Raw genomic sequence first — 18606 nt, forward strand, 5'->3', positions numbered from 1 at the left:
TTAGCCTCAGCGGCCACATACGCGCCAGGACTCCTGAGTTCTTAGTCCCCTCCTGACCCCCAGCCCCATATCCAGCCGCCTCCCTGGTGTTTCCACCCTGGATCCTCAAAGCCATCGAAAATCAACACGGCCAGTACCCACTCATGATGGTCTCCACCAAACCTGGTCCTATTTCCACGCTCTTCTCCAGGGTGGTCCTGCTTGTGCAAGCAGATTTCTGCACATCATGTCAGGACACCCCAAATCCAGTGCTTTTCCCCTATGGGTGGGTCACTTCTCTTTGTCTTCACTCCCATCATCCTCGTCCAGGGCAGCAGCTCTCACGCCCTACATGGAGGTGAGATGTAAACCCCACATCTGTCCTCCCCCAGCAGCCAAAGCCTCTTCACTAGACTAATGTGATCAGGGTGCCTCTACCCTCATCTTTCTGCTAAAACACTGCAGTGCCTTCCCACAGCCCCAGGACAAAGGCCCAGCTCCCCGCCATAACTTATGAGCCTCCCTGTGGACCCGGGCCCCTTCTCCTGCACACAGCTGCCCCTCCCCTGGAAGTTCCCCAGACAGAGTCGTTCTGCTTCCATGCAGCCTCAGGATGGCTGTCCTCTCTATCTGGGGTGCCCCCCATTCTTTGCCTTGTTGTTTCTGGGCCTGCAGATCTTACCTCAAGCATCGATTCTTTGTTTTCTTTTCTTTTTTTTTTTTAGAATCAATTTTATTTATTTTTAGTTGTGTTGGGTCTTCGTTGCTGCGCGCGGGCTTTCTCTAGTTGCGGTGAGCGGGGGCTACTCTTCGTTGCGGTGCGTGGGCTTCTCATTGCGGTGGCTTCTCTTGTTGTGGAACACGGGCTCTAGGTGCGCAGGCTTCAGTAGTTGTGGCACGCCGGCTCAGTAGTTGTGGCTCACGGGCTCTAGGGTGCAGGCTCAGTAGTTGTGGCGCACAGGCTTAGTTGCTCCGTGGCATGTGGGATCTTCCTGGACCAGGGCTCGAACCCATGTGCCCTGCATTGGCAGGCGGATTCTTAACCACTGCGCCACCAGGGAAGTCCTCAAGCATCGATTCTGAACTGGACTGAATTCCCCCGCCCGTCCTCTCTCAGCACTGGCCACGGATGCAAGTTCCACGGGGCAGGGATGCAGGTCCACTCCCTTCTTTATTCCCAAATAGGGGATGGATGGAGAGGGTGACAGCAGAGGGGAAGGAGTGGGGAGGTCGCTGGTCAGTCTGTTGGCCAAGGTGACCTTTGTCCTCTAGGAGCTGCCACTGGCCTTGCTTCCATGGCCTTTCCCACACTGCTGCCGCCATGCTGAACAGCACGCTGCTCAGGTGCGCTCACCTCTGCTCACCTGGTCTTTTGATCTTTGAGATAAGTCAGGTGTAGAGATTTTCATGTTGTCAGGGGCCTTTGGAACTGTTGAAGGTGGGCACGGGGTGCGGGGGTAGGGGCTCCACTAACGCTAGTGATTGTTTTTCTGAGTAATAATTTCTAGCCCATGCTGTTCCCAAAATAATCTCAAGGCGCTAATATCTAGAGGTCTCTTTTTAAAACCCAATAGAGAAACAGGAGGTAGAACTGTCAACCACACACAAAGATCAGGGGAGGGCGTTGGCACTGTGGCTATTTATCTTCCCTGTATTTTCCAACTGTTCTGTATCATGATGATCTTACTCACAAAATAGCAAAAGAGAGAGAGAAAAAAGAATCTTTTAAAAAACCCATTTATTTCCGCCGTCTTGGAATGGCACTTCTGCTGGGATGTTATAGAATCTTAATCTCCTACCTGTGGTCATTTGCCAAATTTTCTTTTAATTTCATCCTTCATTCCATCATCAGTGCATCATTTAAAAATCATTGTGTGGGCTTCCCTGGTGGTGCAGTGGTTGAGAGTCCGCCTGCCGATGCAGGGGACATGGGTTCGTGCCCCGGTCTGGGAAGATCCCACATGCCACGGAGCAGCTGAGCCTGTGAGCCATGGCCGCTGGGCCTGCACGTCTGGAGCCTGTGCTCCGCAACGGGAGAGGCCACAACAGTGAGAGGCCCGCGTATCACCAAAAAAAAAAAAAAAAAAAAAAAAAAAAATCATTGTGTTCTTTGTCTTCTGTGACTGTTTCTTAGCCATTTAACCTCTGAGACGTGTTCGATCGCAGCTCCCTCTTACCTGGATGTTTCCACTCTCGCCGCTTGAATATTACTTCTCAGGGATGCCTCGCACCTCTCGCGGGGTGCCCAGAAATTAGAGATGGCTCCATGGAAATTTCAGGGCCCTCCCAAGATTAGCTCGATGACCAATGCTGTGTGAAAAGAAAGCGAAAAGAACAGAGTGGTCCTTGAACTGGAAATGATCCTGCAGGACAGCTGCTCCCTGACCTCCATGTTTTCTCCAAATATCAGCCCAGTGGAGGCGGGAGGGCTCCGGGTGCCCTCCTTCCCACCGTCACTACTGTGGGCTCTTCGGTGAAGCTCATTTGCAGCTGGGACTGTGGGGAGGGCACTGGAGGCCTGGGCCCACTGGGTGACAGCCCAGGACGTAGAGGGTGACTGGGCTGACCCTTTGCGGAGCCTCACAAGTGCCCAGAGCCCAGGGTCCAATGGCTAGTTCCTCAGGTGTGGTCTGGGGCCCAACAGCATCGACCCCACCTGGAAACCTGTTAGAACGCAGGCCTTGCCCCAGACCCACTGCCCCAGACCCACTGAACCAGAATCTGCATTTTTAAAAGCTCCTCGGGTGATCTGTGGTCACCGGCACATTTGGGAAACGTCGGGCTAGAGGACAGAGCAGATGCAGCCCGGTTATGGGTCAGGAGGTGGACATGGCCAGTAGGGGCCAGTGGATAAAGAAGGGTTCTACACCTCAGTGCTCCTCAAAGTGTGGTCCCTGGACCAGGGCCCATTTGCAAACGTCCATGATGATATAGGGAGAGGAACTGAGACACGTGTTTGGAAACTTTCATGGTGAGTTGATATCGCTGGTACACCCAAGCGTACCTTTTGTGTGTGTGTGTGTGTGTTTCATTTTCTAGCAACTCATTTTTATTGTATTTTATTAAAAATTTGATCCGAGGTAGATTGAGAATTAAGGGGGAAAAACATAGTCCTTTATCAGACGGTTTGAAAAGCACACGTCGTAGACTGCCACTTTGTACCAGGAAGTGACTGGAGATTTGGGAAACAAGCCAGCCTGGGGCAGCAAGCAAGGGTTTGGCTTTGAGGATGGCACAGAGAGGGCCACGGCAGCTGGAGAGTGTGCTGGGAGCTGTGTGCTGGGGAGGCCTGGGGCTCCCACCACAACAGAGGTAAGACCCGGTAGACCTCTTGCCAGTGCCCCAGCTGCTGTGGCCACACTTGGCTCTGGAATTAGATGGGCAGGTGCCAGGGGTCTCCCTGTAAGACAAGACGTTTGTTCAAACCATCAAATCCTTGGAGCCTCCCTGCTCCATCGCTTGCGTCCTTCTCTTCTCTCAAAAAGAGCAAATGCCCAGGCTCAACCCGATTCCAGATGTTGTGGGTCATTGGAGCAGTGACTCTGTGACAGTGTGGTCACACCCCTCACCGCCATTTGCACACCTTCTGGCTGTTCTGGGAGAGCCCGAGTTGGATGGTGCCCAGCCCCACTTTCCACGGGGACCTCATAGTGTAGGTGTACCCATGGTGAGTCTGACAGAACATCCCTTGCCAGCCGGGAATCTGCAGGGCACAATGGAAACAGGCTTGGGCCTGTTTCTTGATAAACCTGAGTTCAAATCCCTGCCCTGCCACCAGCCAGCTGCCGGGGTGGAGCTGGCCCATGAGAGCAGAGTGTACAGATGCCTTCCTGGTGCCACGTTCAGTGACATCACACGTTCAGTGATGTCCAGAGGTGTTTGACAGTTTTTGTTTGTTTGTTTCTTTGTTTTTGCGGTACGCGGGCCTCTCACTGTTGTGGCCTCTCCCGTTGCGGAGCACAGGCTCCGGACGCACAGGCTCAGCGGCCGTGGCTCACGGGCCCAGCCGCTCCGCGACATGTGGGCTCCTCCCAGACCGGGGCACGAACCCGTGTCCCCTGCATTGGCAGGCGGACTCTCAAGCACTGCGCCACCAGGGAAGCCCGTGTTTGACACCTTGAAGCCTTTTCTCTGCTTCAGATCAGCCGTGCTGGGAGTATTCACCCCACAGAGGTCCACAAACACCCCAGAACAGAGCACTTTCTATGGCAGAGCTGGTTGTTGATCGTTACCAGCTCACCACTAGACTTTGGGCAAGTTACAAGGTTTTCACAGCTGTGAAATGGGGATGATGGTAAAGATGATGACGATGGTAGTGCCTCTGTGGTTGGGATACAGGTTTGAATCAATGTAAATATACCGCAAATAATGAGGTGTAATTATACCGCAAATAATGAGGATTTAAACAATGTACAAGTTTATTTCTCTCTCCTGTGAAAGTCTGAGCAGTTACCTCTGTTTCTGTCGCCTTTCCCTAGGGCTCATTCACCTTTCTGTCACAGCATCGGCTCACTCAGCCTCTGCTCTGACTCTCCTTGTCCCCAGTTTGGGGAGACTCTTCTCTTCTGGGGCATAAGGCTGTGCTGTGACTCCCTGTGCTTCCCTCTGCCCTGAATCCAGAGGTGTTTCATACTTTGAAGCCTTTTCACTGCTTCTTGGAAAACATCCCTTTCCTGACTCAACGAGGTCAAAATGATGGAATGAGAAGAAGGGGTGTATGTGGGGGTTTTTGAGGGGGAGCATTGGTTAATATGTTAAAATATTATCCTTCTGCATCAGGAGCTGGGAGGTAGAGTCACAGAGTGACCGACCGCAAAGGCCCCAGCAATGAGGATGCTGACAACGATGATAATAACAGTTGTGCCAGTAGCAAGTGCAGGCAGTGCTGTAAGAACGCCAAACAGATGGAGCTAGAGCATGTATTATGCACTGAATCCTTATGACAACCCTAAGAGTGGGTACATTATAATGCCCATTTATCAGGTGAGGAAATCGAGGCTCAGGGATGACAGGGACGTGTCCAGACTCAGAGAGCTAGTACATGGTGGAGCCACTGCTCCACCCCCTCACAGAGGAGACGCTGAGACCTGGAGAGGAAGGTGACACAGCAGGTGCGTGGAGGGCCTGAGGGGCCCTGGGACCCACCCGCTGCCCCTTCTGAGCACTGCTTCACCCCAAGCATCCCCCGCTAACCCTTCAAGGCATTTATTTAGATTCATGGGTCACCCCTCACACCACCATCAAAAAAAACAAAAAACAAAAAACAAAAAACCCTGTCTTCAGAAAGCACATAATATTTCCTGCAGGAAGTACTTCAAATTAAAGAAGACAGTCATCTAGTGACATTTGAGTATTTCCTTTTCTTTCAATACAAAGCTCAGCCTCCCTGGATGAACCTGGGCTGCCTCCCCGGTGGTCTGCTCTTAGCCTTGGCTGCTTTTCCTCAGTTCCCTTCCTCCCTACCTACCCCACTCTCCCTTCCCTCCCTTCTGACATTCTTTGGGATACTTTGTGCCATCGCTGTGCTAGACCCTGAGACTACAAGTGGAGAAGGAGATAAACTCCATCCTTCTTCTCTCTGAGTTTAAAATGTTTGTGGGGAGACCAATGATTAAACAGATTGAAAACCAGTAGTAGTGCTACTCTGTTCTGAGCCCTCCCTCTGTGCCAGGTCCTGGGCTTCTGACCTCACAACAACCAATGGGGCGGTGGGAGCTGTCCTACGGTCATTCCTACCACCACTGTCCTGCCCATGGCCACGTAGAAAACTCCAGATCACAGAGATTCAGAGCGGGTGAGCTGTCCATTCATAACAGAGCTGGGCTCAGCCACGATCCCGCCTCACTGCAGGGCCCAAGGTCTCAGTTGTGCCCAAAGCATCCTCTTGTCCTCGCGTGTTTTCTGCCAGGAAGCACGGTGGTTAGGGGGACAAAGGGTCACAGGCGTTGCCGTAACCGAGCGTTAGCCACTCACCAGACAGCTGCCAGGACCCTGCAGGCTGTTTATTTTCATTGGTGAACCTGGTGGAGAGGGCTACATTTGTGCAAGGAACCAGCTTTTTGCAGAACGGCCACACAGCACAGCAGAAAGACAGGTAGACCTGCGCTGGATCCCAGCTACCTCTCTGAGAGGCGAGCGCGTCCTGTGGGCTTTCGAGATGCAGTTCCAGCATCGCTTCCTCCCGTGAAGCCTCTGCTGGTCCCGACACAAGTGAATCTCAACCCTGTTTGTACACTCTGATCACTGGGCAACTTGAAACTCCCCTGGTGACTTCAGGGGGCCTCCACATGGAGAACCACTGGCTAGATCAGAGGTTAAACCTACTATCTCCCGGAAGGCAAGTCCAGGCCACCACCTGCTGTACATAACCGTCTATTAAACAATGTGCCCATTCGTATGCATATTGTCTGCGGCTGCTTTCCAACTGCAAGGGCAGTTGAATAGTTGTGACAGAGATCATGTGGTACGCAAGGGCTCATATATTTACCATCTAGACCTTTAGAGAAAAAGTTTGCCAACCCCTGGTCTAGACAGTCACCCTTATTCAACCTTCGTAATGTCCTTCTAGCTTAAAACTTAGTACATGAAGTTGTGATTATTGGTTCATGTGTATAGCAGGTGTGAACATCTCAAGGGTGGGGACTTTGAGCTGTCCCTGTGGCCCCCAGCTCAGCAGGTGCCCACTAACTGGCAGCTGTTCTTATATGTTGACTATTGAACTTTGGGCTTCTTAGTAGCAAGGTTTGGGTGACCAGGGACGGGGCTTACCATGCCAGGTGGGGCTGTTCTCTCCTAAAGCATCAGCTCCTTTACTCGCTGGCCCCTCTCCCCAGGGCGGGGCTCCCAGCAGAGCCTAAGGAGGTGCCCAGCACGAGGCCTGGAGGAAGATGATCTCAGGATAAGAAGCTATGAGAACTGGGAGCTGGAGTAGATCGAGGAATGGGTTCAAGGTTGAGGCTGTGAAATGCAGGAGGATGTGGGAGGCCCAGTACTTGGCTGGGCTGGTATCTATTGACCCAGAGGTTCTAGCCGTGGCCAGGAAGGTGGTGCCCGGGATGAAATGGGCTCAGTTATCTGCTGCAGCCTCCTATCCAGTGTTTGAATCCAGTTGCACCTTCTTATTTTTATTTTTTTAAATAAATTTATTTATGTATTTATTTTTGGCTGCATTGGGTCTTCAGTGCTGCATGCGGGCTTTCTCTCTAGTTGTAGCGAGTGGGGGCTACTCTTCGTTGAGGTGCACGGGCTTCTCATTGCGGTGGCTTCTCTTGATGCAGAGCACGGGCTCTAGGTGCCCGGGCTTCAGTAGTTGTGGCATGTGGGCTCAGTAGTTGTGGCTCACGGGCTCTAGAGCACAGGCTCAGTAGTGGTGGCGCACGGGCTTAGTTGCTCCACGGCATGTGGCATCTTCCCGGACCAGGGCTCAAACCCGTGTCCCCTTCATTGGCAGGTGGATTCTTAACCACTGCGCCACCAGGGAAGTCCCCAGTTGAACCTTCTTGACTGGGCATTCTCCCGCCTCTAGCACCTCTGCAGAAGGGAAACTCACCCCCTTGCTAGATACACATGCACCATTACTTGGAAGAGTGAACAAACTGGAAAACACCTAAATGTCTATCAATAGGTTATTGGATATTCATTATTCTTTCATGTACAGCTATGAGGAAAGATGAGCGGGACTTATGTGTACTGATATAAAGACATTGGAACTTTAAGGGTAAGTTAAAAAATCAGATTACAGGGCTTCCCTGGTGGCGCAGTGGTTGAGAGTCCGCCTGCCGATGCAGGGGACACGGGTTCGTGCCCCGGTCCGGGAAGATCCCTCATGCCGCGGAGCAGCTGGGCCCGTGAGCCATGGCCGCTGAGCCTGTGCATCCGGAGCCTGTGCTCTGCAACGGGAGAGGCCAAAATAGTGAGAGGCCCACGTATCGCAAAAAAAAAAAAAAAAAAAAAAAACCAACCAAACAAACAAACAAAAATACATCTTCCCTTATACTGAACCTCCCTTGAACCTTCCTATAGCGTCAGTTATCTATAGGATATCTGCCTTCCTATAGCATCTACACTCAGGCCTTTGTTCTGCCATCTGGGGCTTCCTAGGCCACAGAAGGTCCTTGTTAATAAGATCTGCGTTCAGAGTTTGTCTCCTGGGAAGCACAGGCCTAGCCCCTGGTGCAGACATTATCGTAGGCAATCCTGAAGTGTGTTATTTAATGCATGGCATTTTCTAACTCGTGTGCGTGCTTGACTTCCTACTTGACTAGAAGCTCTTTGAGGGCAGAGACTATGAAGTAGACATTTCCACCCTCTGCAGCATCTGGTACAAACTACACAGAGCAGGGCCTCAGGAAATCCCTGCTGAATGCGTGAATGAACAGTGTTAGGAGACCCAAATTATCATTGCATGAGTATTTCTTTCCCTTCTACTGGGGACACTTCTGGAATTGCTTGCTTGTCAGTCACCGCCTGCCCCACGTCTCCTCTAGCCCCAAGCTTCTGGACACAGCTATGCAGCTAGGAATAAGAGGTGATGGGAAGTGTCAGAAAACAGGGGTGGGGCATTTGCTTTGGAAAGAATTGAGACATCCTTGCGTGAGAGAAAAGAGGAGAGCAGTGGAAAGGAGAGGACGGTGGGGAAATGGGAAGACACCATGCTGGGGGCACTGGAGAGAGCGTAGGGGGCACTGAAAGTGAGATGTGAGACGAGAGATGTTCTAGGACAGCTGCAAGGCAAGTAAAAGCAAAGCAAGGGATAGAGGGCCGATGTCAAGGTTCAGGGCCACAGATAAGGAATTGGGGGTGCTTTCAGTGTTCTTTAGGACATACAGTAATGGTTAGAATTGTTTCTACGTTGGAGGCGTAGGTTATGTTTGTCTAAAGTTGAGGCACGTGTGGACTGGACCTCGTGGAGCTCTGGAATGTATTTGGGTTACACATGGATGAGTGCCAGGTGGGACTATGGCCCTGCCCATTCTCTGGCTCAGCCATTGGTGGGATGGGGGTCAGGGTCTAGGTCTGGAGCTGTGTTAGAGAATCTGCAGCTGCTTTCACTCTGACCCTTCCTCTGCTCTGTGCTTGTCATCCCATCCCCGGCCAGGCCAGTAGAGACAGCTCCCTCTGGAACTGCAGTGATCTTGAGATGCCAGAGGAGAAATTCTCACAGTGGTTGGTGGGAAAGAGCACTGTGGCAGAGGTCAGAAGACCAGGGCTTTGTTTTTATGTAGAAACATCTTTAGGGAATGTTTCGATTTAGTTAAAGAAAGTGACACAGCTAATAAAAGTCCTTTGCCCCCAAATCAGGAAATAGGGCTTAGTTCAAAAAGAAGGTTCTAGATTTAATCCACTATATTCTCACTATCTGGGGTTAATCACCACTAACCCTTTGGTATATGTTCTGGCAAGTAATGTTTTGTGCATATTCGTGTGTAATTTTTAAGCAAATCAAACTGTACACATTCTCGTGTCACATGCTATTTGCACGTGATTGAACATCTTTTTGTGAGAGCACGTAGGTTTGCATCCCTATTCTGCCTTTAATTTATCAGCTGCATGGCACCTGATTGGTCACATCACCTTTCAATACCTCAGTTTCTTCATCAATAAAATGGAAAGATAACGATGCCCATCTCACAGGGCCGTGGGAAGGATCCCGTGGGACAATGGGCCAAGTTGCTTCACAAAATGTTCCCCAGAGGGGCGGGGCTGCACTTTTCCAGGTCCCGGGTCTCTGCCAGCTCAGCCTGCTCTTTCTTACACCGGCTTTTGGCTTCTTTTCTTTCCAGGATGGAGAAGGGGGATGGGCGCGAGGAGGAGGACCTTCACTTGGATTGCCGCCACGAGAGATACCCTGCCCGTAAGTGGCCTCACCTGCAGGAGCCAGTGCTGCAGATTCATGAGCCGTCTGAGAAGAGAGGACCCTGGAGATGGGCCAGGCCAACTTCTCCCTGCCCCCCTGCATTCTTCCCCAGACACATACTGCAGATGGCGAAACTGAGGCTGGGGTCTTAGCAGAGCAAGTCTTCCGCACACAGCAGCCACAGCCCTTGCAGTGGGGTCGGCATGCTAAGGAAGCAAGGGGGACATGGGGGTGCCTTAAAGACAGGCAGGCAAACCACAGCTCCATCCAGGCTGGGGTTAGCCATTGGCTGGAAGGGACAACAGCTCTGGGGCAGAACTAGCCAAGTCAGGGAGGTGATAGATAGCCCACAAGATCTGCTGGATACTTGCGGCAGCTCGGAATGCACTGACTTCATATGCCTCACTGTGGGGGTCAGAACCTAGGGCTCCTATTCAGAAAACAGATGTCTGGACCAGAAGGCAAAGGGGAGGTCAAAGGAGAGAAAGGCCTTGCTCTGCACAGAAAAGAAAGGAGCTGAGGCTAAAGTTAAGGTGACAGAATCTCATCCGAGCCTGCTGAATGCACACCCCATGCCCCCTGCCCACCCCACTCTGTACTAAGGGCTTTTTATGCCTGATCTCCTGTTCTTTTTTTTTTTTTTTTTTTTTTTTTTTGCGGTACGCGGGCCTCTCACTGTTGTGGCCTCTCCCATTGCGGAGCACAGGCTCCAGACGCGCAGGCTCAGCGGCCACGGCTCACGGGCCCAGCCGCTCCGCGGCATGTGGGATCTTCCCGGACCGGGGCACGAACCCGCGTCCCCTGCATCGGCAGGCGGACCCTCAACCACTGCGCCACCAGGGAAGCCCTGATCTCCTGTTCTTGCTGACCGCCAACCCCTACAGCCGGGATTACCAACCACACGTTGCAGAAATGAGGGCTCAGAGAAGTGGAGCAACTTGCCTAAGGTCACACAGCTTAGCTAGTCAGTGGCAGAGCCGTTAGAGCAGGTGCTGTCTGTGCCCTGCCTGTATCTCTCAGGCCTTTTAGGAAGCTACAGTGCCTCCCAGCTGCCTACGTATCTGCATCTCTGTGCCTGGGGGCTTGCCCCACCTCCACCCACAGAAGGCGGGAAGTGCCAGGGAAGCTGCCATATAGATACCCTGGCTCCCTCGCCCCTTGAGTGGTATCGTCCCAAGGTGTGTGATTTGCAGGATTAGCCAGGTTTACCAGGTCTAGCAGCTGCCTGGGTTGGCCGCCTTCCTTCCCCTGGGCCATGTCCCCTGCTCTGTCAAGTTTCCCTGCATCTTTGTAGTGTCACCCCTTTGCTCCAATTCCTATCTCAGGGTTTGCTTCTGGGGAATCTGAACTAAGACAGCAGAGATTTAAACTCAGGTTTGTCTGCCCCCAACCCCTGGGATCCTAGTAACGGAGTGAGAAATGGCTCTGCTGAGAGGAGAAGATGGAGGTGGGTGAAGGAGCCTGGGAGGAGGCCCGGCTGGAGAGGAGGAGAGGGTCTGGTCTTCACGCTGAGGGAAGAGGCTCCTGTAGGAGACACCAGCCCAGGAAGATGTCCAGAACGCTAACTGCCTGACCGAGGAACTGGGGTGGATGCTGGACCCACAGACTGTGGCTTCATGGCAGGTGTCAGGGTGGGGGCCTTCCTGGAGGAAGGGGTCAGGAGCCAGGGCATGGAGGGGGCTGGGGAGCGCCTGCCTCAGGGATAACAGAAGAGAGCAGGAATCCACCAGAGGGGTTCAGGCAGCACATGGTAGGGACACAGGCTGAGAGCCTTGGCACGTTCCAGAGTGCCACTGGCTCCCCTGCTTGGGCTGGAGCCCCCTGAGGCCCCTGCAGAGTGAGCAGGAAGCCCTGGGTGGAAAGAGGTCGTGGGGCTTGTCTTGGGGGCAGCTAGGGAGCTGGAAGGAGGAAAGGCCAGATCCCTGAGGGCTGAGGATGGAAGAAAGAGTCCAGAGAGCAAATCTGGCCCTGAAAGCGAGCCCTGGGATGGAAAGTGAGGACAGCCAGCGTCGGCGGAGCCGCAGAAGCCCTCCACCCCCAACCCAGCCCCTCACCTCTGTCCTGGCATCCACTTCACCTCCCAAGCATCACATGCATTCCCCAGGTCAACAGCCTGCAGAGAATTCCATCTTTCGTGCCCTCGGCAAATACTGAGCTGTGCAGACCCTCCGTGCTGGCACTGGAGCTGCAGCCAGAGCAGGCAGAGCTCCTGCCTTGTGGGGTGGGAGTCTAGAGGGAGGGAGAATCAAGAAAGGAGTGAACTCCGAAACAAACATGGTGATGTCAGGTGCTAAGGAACGTGATGATAAAGAGTGATCGGGGGCGGCCTCTTTAGAGCCACCTCTTTGAGGGGCCGCTGGAGCTGGGGCCTAAGGAAATAGAAGGAGTCAGCCAAACAGAGAGCCTTCCAGGCAGAGGGGCCTGCAGGTGCCAAGTCTCCACAGCAGCCAGCACTGGAGGCCACGTGGCCGGAGCAGGGAGAGCGATGGGGGGTGGGGATTGGGATGCGGGAGGAGATGGGGCTGGGGGGCCCATGAGGCAGGACCATGGGAAGGAGCTGGCTCTGCAGTGGGGGGGAGGGGCATTTTGAGCGCAGAAGAGACTTGCCCAGATTATTTATCTGTATCTGTATCTGTAGCTGTACCTGTGTCTACATCATCTTTACCTATATCCACATCTATCCATCCCTCCTTCCATCCATGTGCAATGTGGGAAAAGGATGGGAGGGGAGGAAGAGTAGAGGCCAGCAGACCAGCTTAGATACCGTCCCCTCATCCCCGGAGTGACGGTGGCCTGACCTGTGACAACAGAGATAAAAGTGGGAGGATACAAGAATTTTTTGCTGGAAGAGTCGTCTGAGTGCTTTGTTTGTGCTCCTCTGGAGGCAGATCCTGAGATAAGGATCCAACAGCAAGTACCTTATTTGGGTGATCCCAGAAAATACAAATAGGTGCCAGGGAGGCAGACTAAGCGGGGAAAGGCAGATGGCAGGTGGAAGCCGTGTTCCAGGCTGGTTATCACTGTACGCCCTGCTGGGTGACTTGGGGAGCCAGTGCAGAGCACACGGTCTGAGTTTTCCCTCCAGGCATGACAGTAGCTCTCCTCAGGTGTTGTTTGAAGGCTGCTGGGGTAGGGTGGGGTGCATGAATTCTCCTGGGGCGGGTGGAGAAAGCTCTGGCGCCGTAGGAGGTCAGCAGCCTGCTCCACTGGGAGGGAGGGAGGGCGCACCCACAGCATCAGCTTGGGTGACCTGAGGTGACGGATGGAGGCGGCCAGGAACCTAAGATACGCACAGAACTTTCAGGCCAGCAATCAAGGGCCCGATGTCACCCACTGATGGACCTGGAGAGGACAAGTTTGAGGGGCGTGTAGGGTTGAGAACAGAGATGGTTGAAGCTGGGGGACTTTTGAGACCATCGAGGGAGATTGGGGAGGGGAGAGGTGGAGAAGCCACGAAGTCCTAACACCCTGGGGCTCAAAGAGAAGCATGGAAGCTGGTGGGGAAGGGTCTGTGGCTCCCACAGGTTTTCCAGGTCCCAGCCTCTCGGGGAAGAAAGGAACCTCAGAGTCCCCAGCACCTCTGCCATGTGTGCAGGTAGCCGAGTTATCCGGATGGCTGTCTGTCCCCGGGGACCAGCGGAGGCGCTGGGGTCTCAGAGTCACAACAGTGAGGAAGAGGTAGACCCCATGTGCTGTCGGAGATGACGGGGGGGGCACCGAATGTGGGCTGGGCACACCCCATCTGCCAGACCCCAGGCAGCGTTTGGGGATGCGGGGCCCAGCCACCTGTGGACTGGCTCCTCACATGGTTCATGGGCTGGAGAGCAGCCTGATCAGACCGTCTAGGGAAATGACACCGTCTCCAGAATGCGGCCTCTTAGCTGCTAGTGGGATTTTGGCCAAGAAAATGGTTTGGAAAGGCCTGGACAAGTTTTGCAACATTCCTCTACTGAGCAACTGCTCAGATCTGGTTGGTGTACTGACTTGCCAGCAGGATGCACGGGAGAGGAGGAGTGCCAGGAACCTGCATTATTAAGCACTTACTGTGTGCAGGTCCCGCTGAGCACTTCACAGCTGTCTCATCTGATGGCTGGCACAGCCCTGGGAAGGAGGGTTGATTGTTTTTATGGTGTAGACTGAGAGGCTGAGGCTCTGAGACGCAGATTGACTTTGTTGAGATCTATGGCCCCCCGGGCAGTACAACTCAGCTTGGCGTGTAGATCTATCCCCTTATCCTGGGACCCAGGCCGTTCCTGCTCTGGCCCCCAAACTCTCCACCTCATTTCTTCCCACTCTCCCCTCCCTCATCCTGCTCCAGCCACCCTGGCCTTTCTCTTTCTTGAACATACAGAACTCATTCACTCCACAGGATCTTTGCATGTGCTCTTGTCTCCACCTGAAATGCTCTCCCTCTAAATCTTTGCATGGCTGGCTTTGTCTCCCTTTTTTTAAATTTAATTAATTAATTTATTTATTTTGGGCTGTGTTGGGTCTCTGTTGCTGCACATGGGCTTTCTCTAGTTGTGGCGAGCAGGGGCTACTCTTCATGGCGGTGCGCGGGCTTCTCATTGTGGTGGCTTCTCTTGTTGCAGAGCATGGGCTCTAGGCACATGGGCTTCAGTAGTTGTGGCGCATGGGCTTCAGTAGTTCTGGCTCGCAGGCTCTAGAGCACAGGCTCAGTAGTCGTGGCGTACGGGCTTCGTTGCTCTGCGGCATGTGGGATCTTCCCGGGCCACGGCTCGAACCCACGTCCCCTGCATTGGCAGGCGGATTCTTAACCACTGCGCCACCAGGGAAGTCCCTTGTCTCCTCTCTGAGCTTTTCCTCAGAGCAGCTCCCCTAACCTGCACCAGCTTCCCCAGTCGACCTCATATCACTGTGTTTTCTTCATCATATCTGTACCTCTCTGAAATTATACTTACATACCTGGTTTTAGTTTTGTTGCCTTTCTCCGCTGGGTTCAATGAGATTAGGCACCCTGTCTTTTGTTTTGTTCACGCCTGTATCCTGAGAGCCTACAACAGTGGGTGGCACACAGTAGGTGCTGAATTGCCTCTCTAAACTTCTCATTTTCTCCCACCATATCCCACCCGAGAAGCCACTTTTACATAAAGAGTTACATGAACTTTTGGTTATCTTAACTGTTCCAAAAGTTGCTATTTTTTCTTGGGCTACCGTGATATAGATTCTGCCACATTTTTTTTTTCTTCCTGAGGAAAGAGTTTGCCTTTGAAACCTGCCTTTGGGGCTTTGCAGTGCCACCAGCTAGCTCGGGGGCACATCAGATGTGACATTTGATGGTGGCAATGCTGCCATATGGTCCAGGTGTCTGCGTCTTCCTTTTAGGGACAACTGGGGTTTGCAGCTCATTGCAGCTGTCCAGTTCAATGCCCGAGACAAGCTTTTGATTTTGCCAGGTGTGTCTGTGAGGCTGGGCTGAGTGAGAGGCTGTCACTCGCCGGGTATAGAGGTGGCTTCTGGGAGCTCCATCTAGACGAGTCTCTGCCGCTGCTGCCCTCAAAATAGCAGAGGGAATTTCAAGGCAGACTTTTCTGGGCTCAGAGCAACTTGGCATTTTTATTAGATCAAAATCAAATCCAATATAGTACTGCTTGAGTCTGCTTCCTTTATTAAAATGGAAACAGAAAATATTTCTGAAATAAATATCAATGCCAACTTGCTGGGCACACAGACAGCCATGCAGCTTGGAGATACCTGAGACCCTGGCACTGGGGTAGAGAGAGCTGAGCCAGTGTCAGCATCAGAATCCCCTGGAGGGCTCCCTGAAACACAGATTGCCCGGTCCCACCCCAGAGTTTCTGGCTGAGGAGATCAGGGTGGGGCCTGGGATTCTGCATTTCCAGAGACGCTGCTTCTGCCGCTCCACAGACCAAATTCTGAACTGCACTTGTCCCTGGGCTGCTGCCAGGAGGGAGTCTGCATTTTGTCACCTGTTTGGGCTATTGAGCAACTTCTGGGTGGAAACTGCTGCTTCTCGGGCCGATTCTCTTCCCATCCATCTTCCTAAGACACAAAATCATGTCTTCTCCACCCCCTCCCAGCCCCAAACCTTCCTGTGAGAGCATCCCTGGTGGGTGTCAGGTCCTGTGCCGACCCTCCTGGACATTCCCCGGGAAGCCTTCTCCAGCCATCCCGCTCGTGCTTCAGCTTTTCTTTCAGTCACTCATCACTCCTGGAATCCTCCTTTGCTAACTCTCTCCCCACTGGAATGGAAATGTCATGAGGACCAGGACCTTGTCACCACATTTGTGGGGCAGCCCCAGTGCCTAGCACGGGGCTGGTCCTCAGTACCTTTCCAGTGAATGGTTGAGCTCACTTTGTCTTCATGGGGTAGTTTCTCTGAGGACTATTTCCATTTTTAAAATCCATTCCATGGATTCCGAGCAACAATGTCATTTTCCTTGGCTCAGAAGCCTGGGCGACTCTAAGCTCAAGCTGTGTCTTAGTTCCTTATGCCCATTTTTGCCCAAGGCAGTGTTTCTGCAATCATCCCCAATCCTAAGAAACACTTGGGGACAGTTGTTAAAATAAAGATTTCCCTGGAGATCCCAATTCCTTGGTTTGGGGCAGGCCAGGAATTGGCTTCAGGTAAGTCTGATGATACAGCAGAAACCCCAGGTGCAGGATAAACCCTGTACCCCCCAGGGGCCTGCCGGGCCATTTACACCTGGCACCCAGCATCTTTGCAACTGCAGCCTTCCACTCCTCACCCCTCCAGCCCCGTGTACTGGGCTTTCCAGCCTCACAGACCATCTTGCTTTCCTCCAACCACTAACATCATGAGTTTTTTCACACCTCCTGAAAACCTCATTTACCTGCCAAGAACCTATTTCACACCCTGTTCCTTCTGCCCGAAATGACCTGCTCCCTGCCTCCCTTTGGCAAAAAAAAAACCCACAAAAAAACCAAACCCTACCAGTGGAATTGTGAGCTTCACAGTGCTTTCCAAGTCTAGCTCAGATGTCCAGCAATAGTAACCAGTCCCCTCTCCAGCCCCTAGCAGAGGTGGTGTGTTCACCTCTGCATTTCCCCTCCCTGGCACTCGAGTAGATGAGGGAGAATTTTATAGTGGTTACAAGTCCAGCCTGTGGAGTGAGGCTGCCTAGGTTCAAATCCCAGCAGTAAGACCCTGGACAAGTCACTTAACCTGTCTGAGCCTGAGTTTCCTCATCTGTGTAATGGGCATAGTAATGGCACCTAACTCCCATTTCTGAGGATTAAATGAGCCAGTGAACACGAGGCACAGTGAATGGCTCCTGACACAGTGAGAGCTGGAGGCATGTTTGCTCTTGTCATCTCTTCCCCTCACTAGACTGTGAGCACCCAGAGGACAGGTCTGCATCTGACTCCTGTCTGCAGACCCAGCACCCAGATGGAGGCGGACACACAGTAGGTGCTCAACAAATGAGGAAATGAAGGAATCGGTGGCTCTGGGGAGAGGTGGCAGGTTCAGTGGACTCAGCCTGATCCCGAGTGTGGGAAAGAGGTGGAGAGAATGCTATGGCCCAGGAAGGAGTCCCCAGCAGATGGACTCTAGTGAAGAGAGGGGTGAGACCCCCATTCGATCTCCTAGGAGACAACCCATCCCCAAGGTAAACCAGAAAACCCAACCTTCCCCTCCACATGGATCCCACACAAATCCTTCCCAAATCCTCCAGCGTATTCATTCAACAAATCTATGCTCTCGGCACTGTGTGTGGAATTGTGCTGGGTGCCGAGGACACAGTGATGAATAAAAGCAGAGCTAGTCTGTGTCCTCATGTTCCATACAGCCTAGAAGAGGAAAACGGGAGGAAACAAGTAAACAGATATTACCAAATATGATGGAGTTTCTGAAGCGCCCTCAGCATGCAGATTTACAGAGCAGGGTTGACTTGGAGAGGCAGTCAGGGCGGCAATGGAAGAGGGATGATGGTGTCACTAGCTGGAAGGGTCTCCAAAGCCAGACATCTCAGTGCCAACCTTGATTCATGTCCCCATCTCTCCCCACATCCCAGGTCTTTCTAGAGGTAGGAGTTCAAGGTTGGGCAGCCAGACAGCAGGCTCTGGATGGGCCCATGAGTCCTGGAGAGGGTTCTTCAGTACCTTGGACAGCGGGTGGAGAGGGTCCATCTGGCTCTTCTCTGATAGGCTGAGCTCCTATGGAGTCAAGAACGGCAATACCAGCCACCTGCCCACCCTCACTAATTCCTCTACTGGCTTTGGAGCACCTTGGACAAGTGATCGCCCCCATTTCTCTGTCTGCACATTTGTGATGCCGCTCTGGGTCTTGAAGGATCCTTCCAACCCAATGAATCCATTTTGGAACAGTAGATGTGATTTCACACAATTCAGCAGAGCTGAGAGCGGATCTCCCGGGATCTTGGTGCCTTGGAGAGAGTTCGAGACAGTGATTTCCCACTGAGGGATTGAGATGTTAGGACTGGAAGAGGCTGAATGTTAAAAAACTTCATGTTTGATATTTGGACCAAAAATGGAAGATAAATCACATCTTCTGAGAACCTCCTATGGGCTGAATACTCTGCTAAGCCTGGGAGGTTCCAAGGGAATTTGAACCCCATACTTGCTGCCAACCCTCTGAGTGAGACCTTGGATAGATCTCTTCCCACCTCTGGGCCTTGGCCACCTCATCTGTGAAGAGAGGTGGTTGAACCCAAACCCCCTCTATACTGGCATTTTAAAATTTTCACATCTCTCTGAGGTCACATAATGAAAGGCTTCTAGCAGGGGGCCTGCAGGGTCTGCTGACT

At 52.7% G+C, this 18606-nt stretch overlaps 1 protein-coding gene across 5 annotated transcripts in view; it reads left to right on the top strand.

Annotated features, from left to right (window-relative positions):
* GSG1L (GSG1 like) overlaps window positions 1-18606 on the top strand; it is a gene marked incomplete at its 5' end in the record, with an annotated part of 225505 nt that overhangs the window by 203238 nt on the left and 3661 nt on the right. For all 5 annotated transcript variants that reach the window (XM_081257939.1, XM_081257940.1, XM_081257943.1 and 2 more), the window contains one exon: window positions 9762-9832. In XM_081257939.1, the coding sequence (XP_081114065.1) occupies window positions 9762-9832 (71 nt within the window). The remainder of the gene's footprint in view (window positions 1-9761; window positions 9833-18606) is intronic.

The sequence above is a fragment of the Mesoplodon bidens genome (genome assembly GCF_964165515.1).
Source record: "Mesoplodon bidens genome assembly, chromosome: 15".
NCBI classification, from domain to species: domain Eukaryota; kingdom Metazoa; phylum Chordata; class Mammalia; order Artiodactyla; family Ziphiidae; genus Mesoplodon; species Mesoplodon bidens.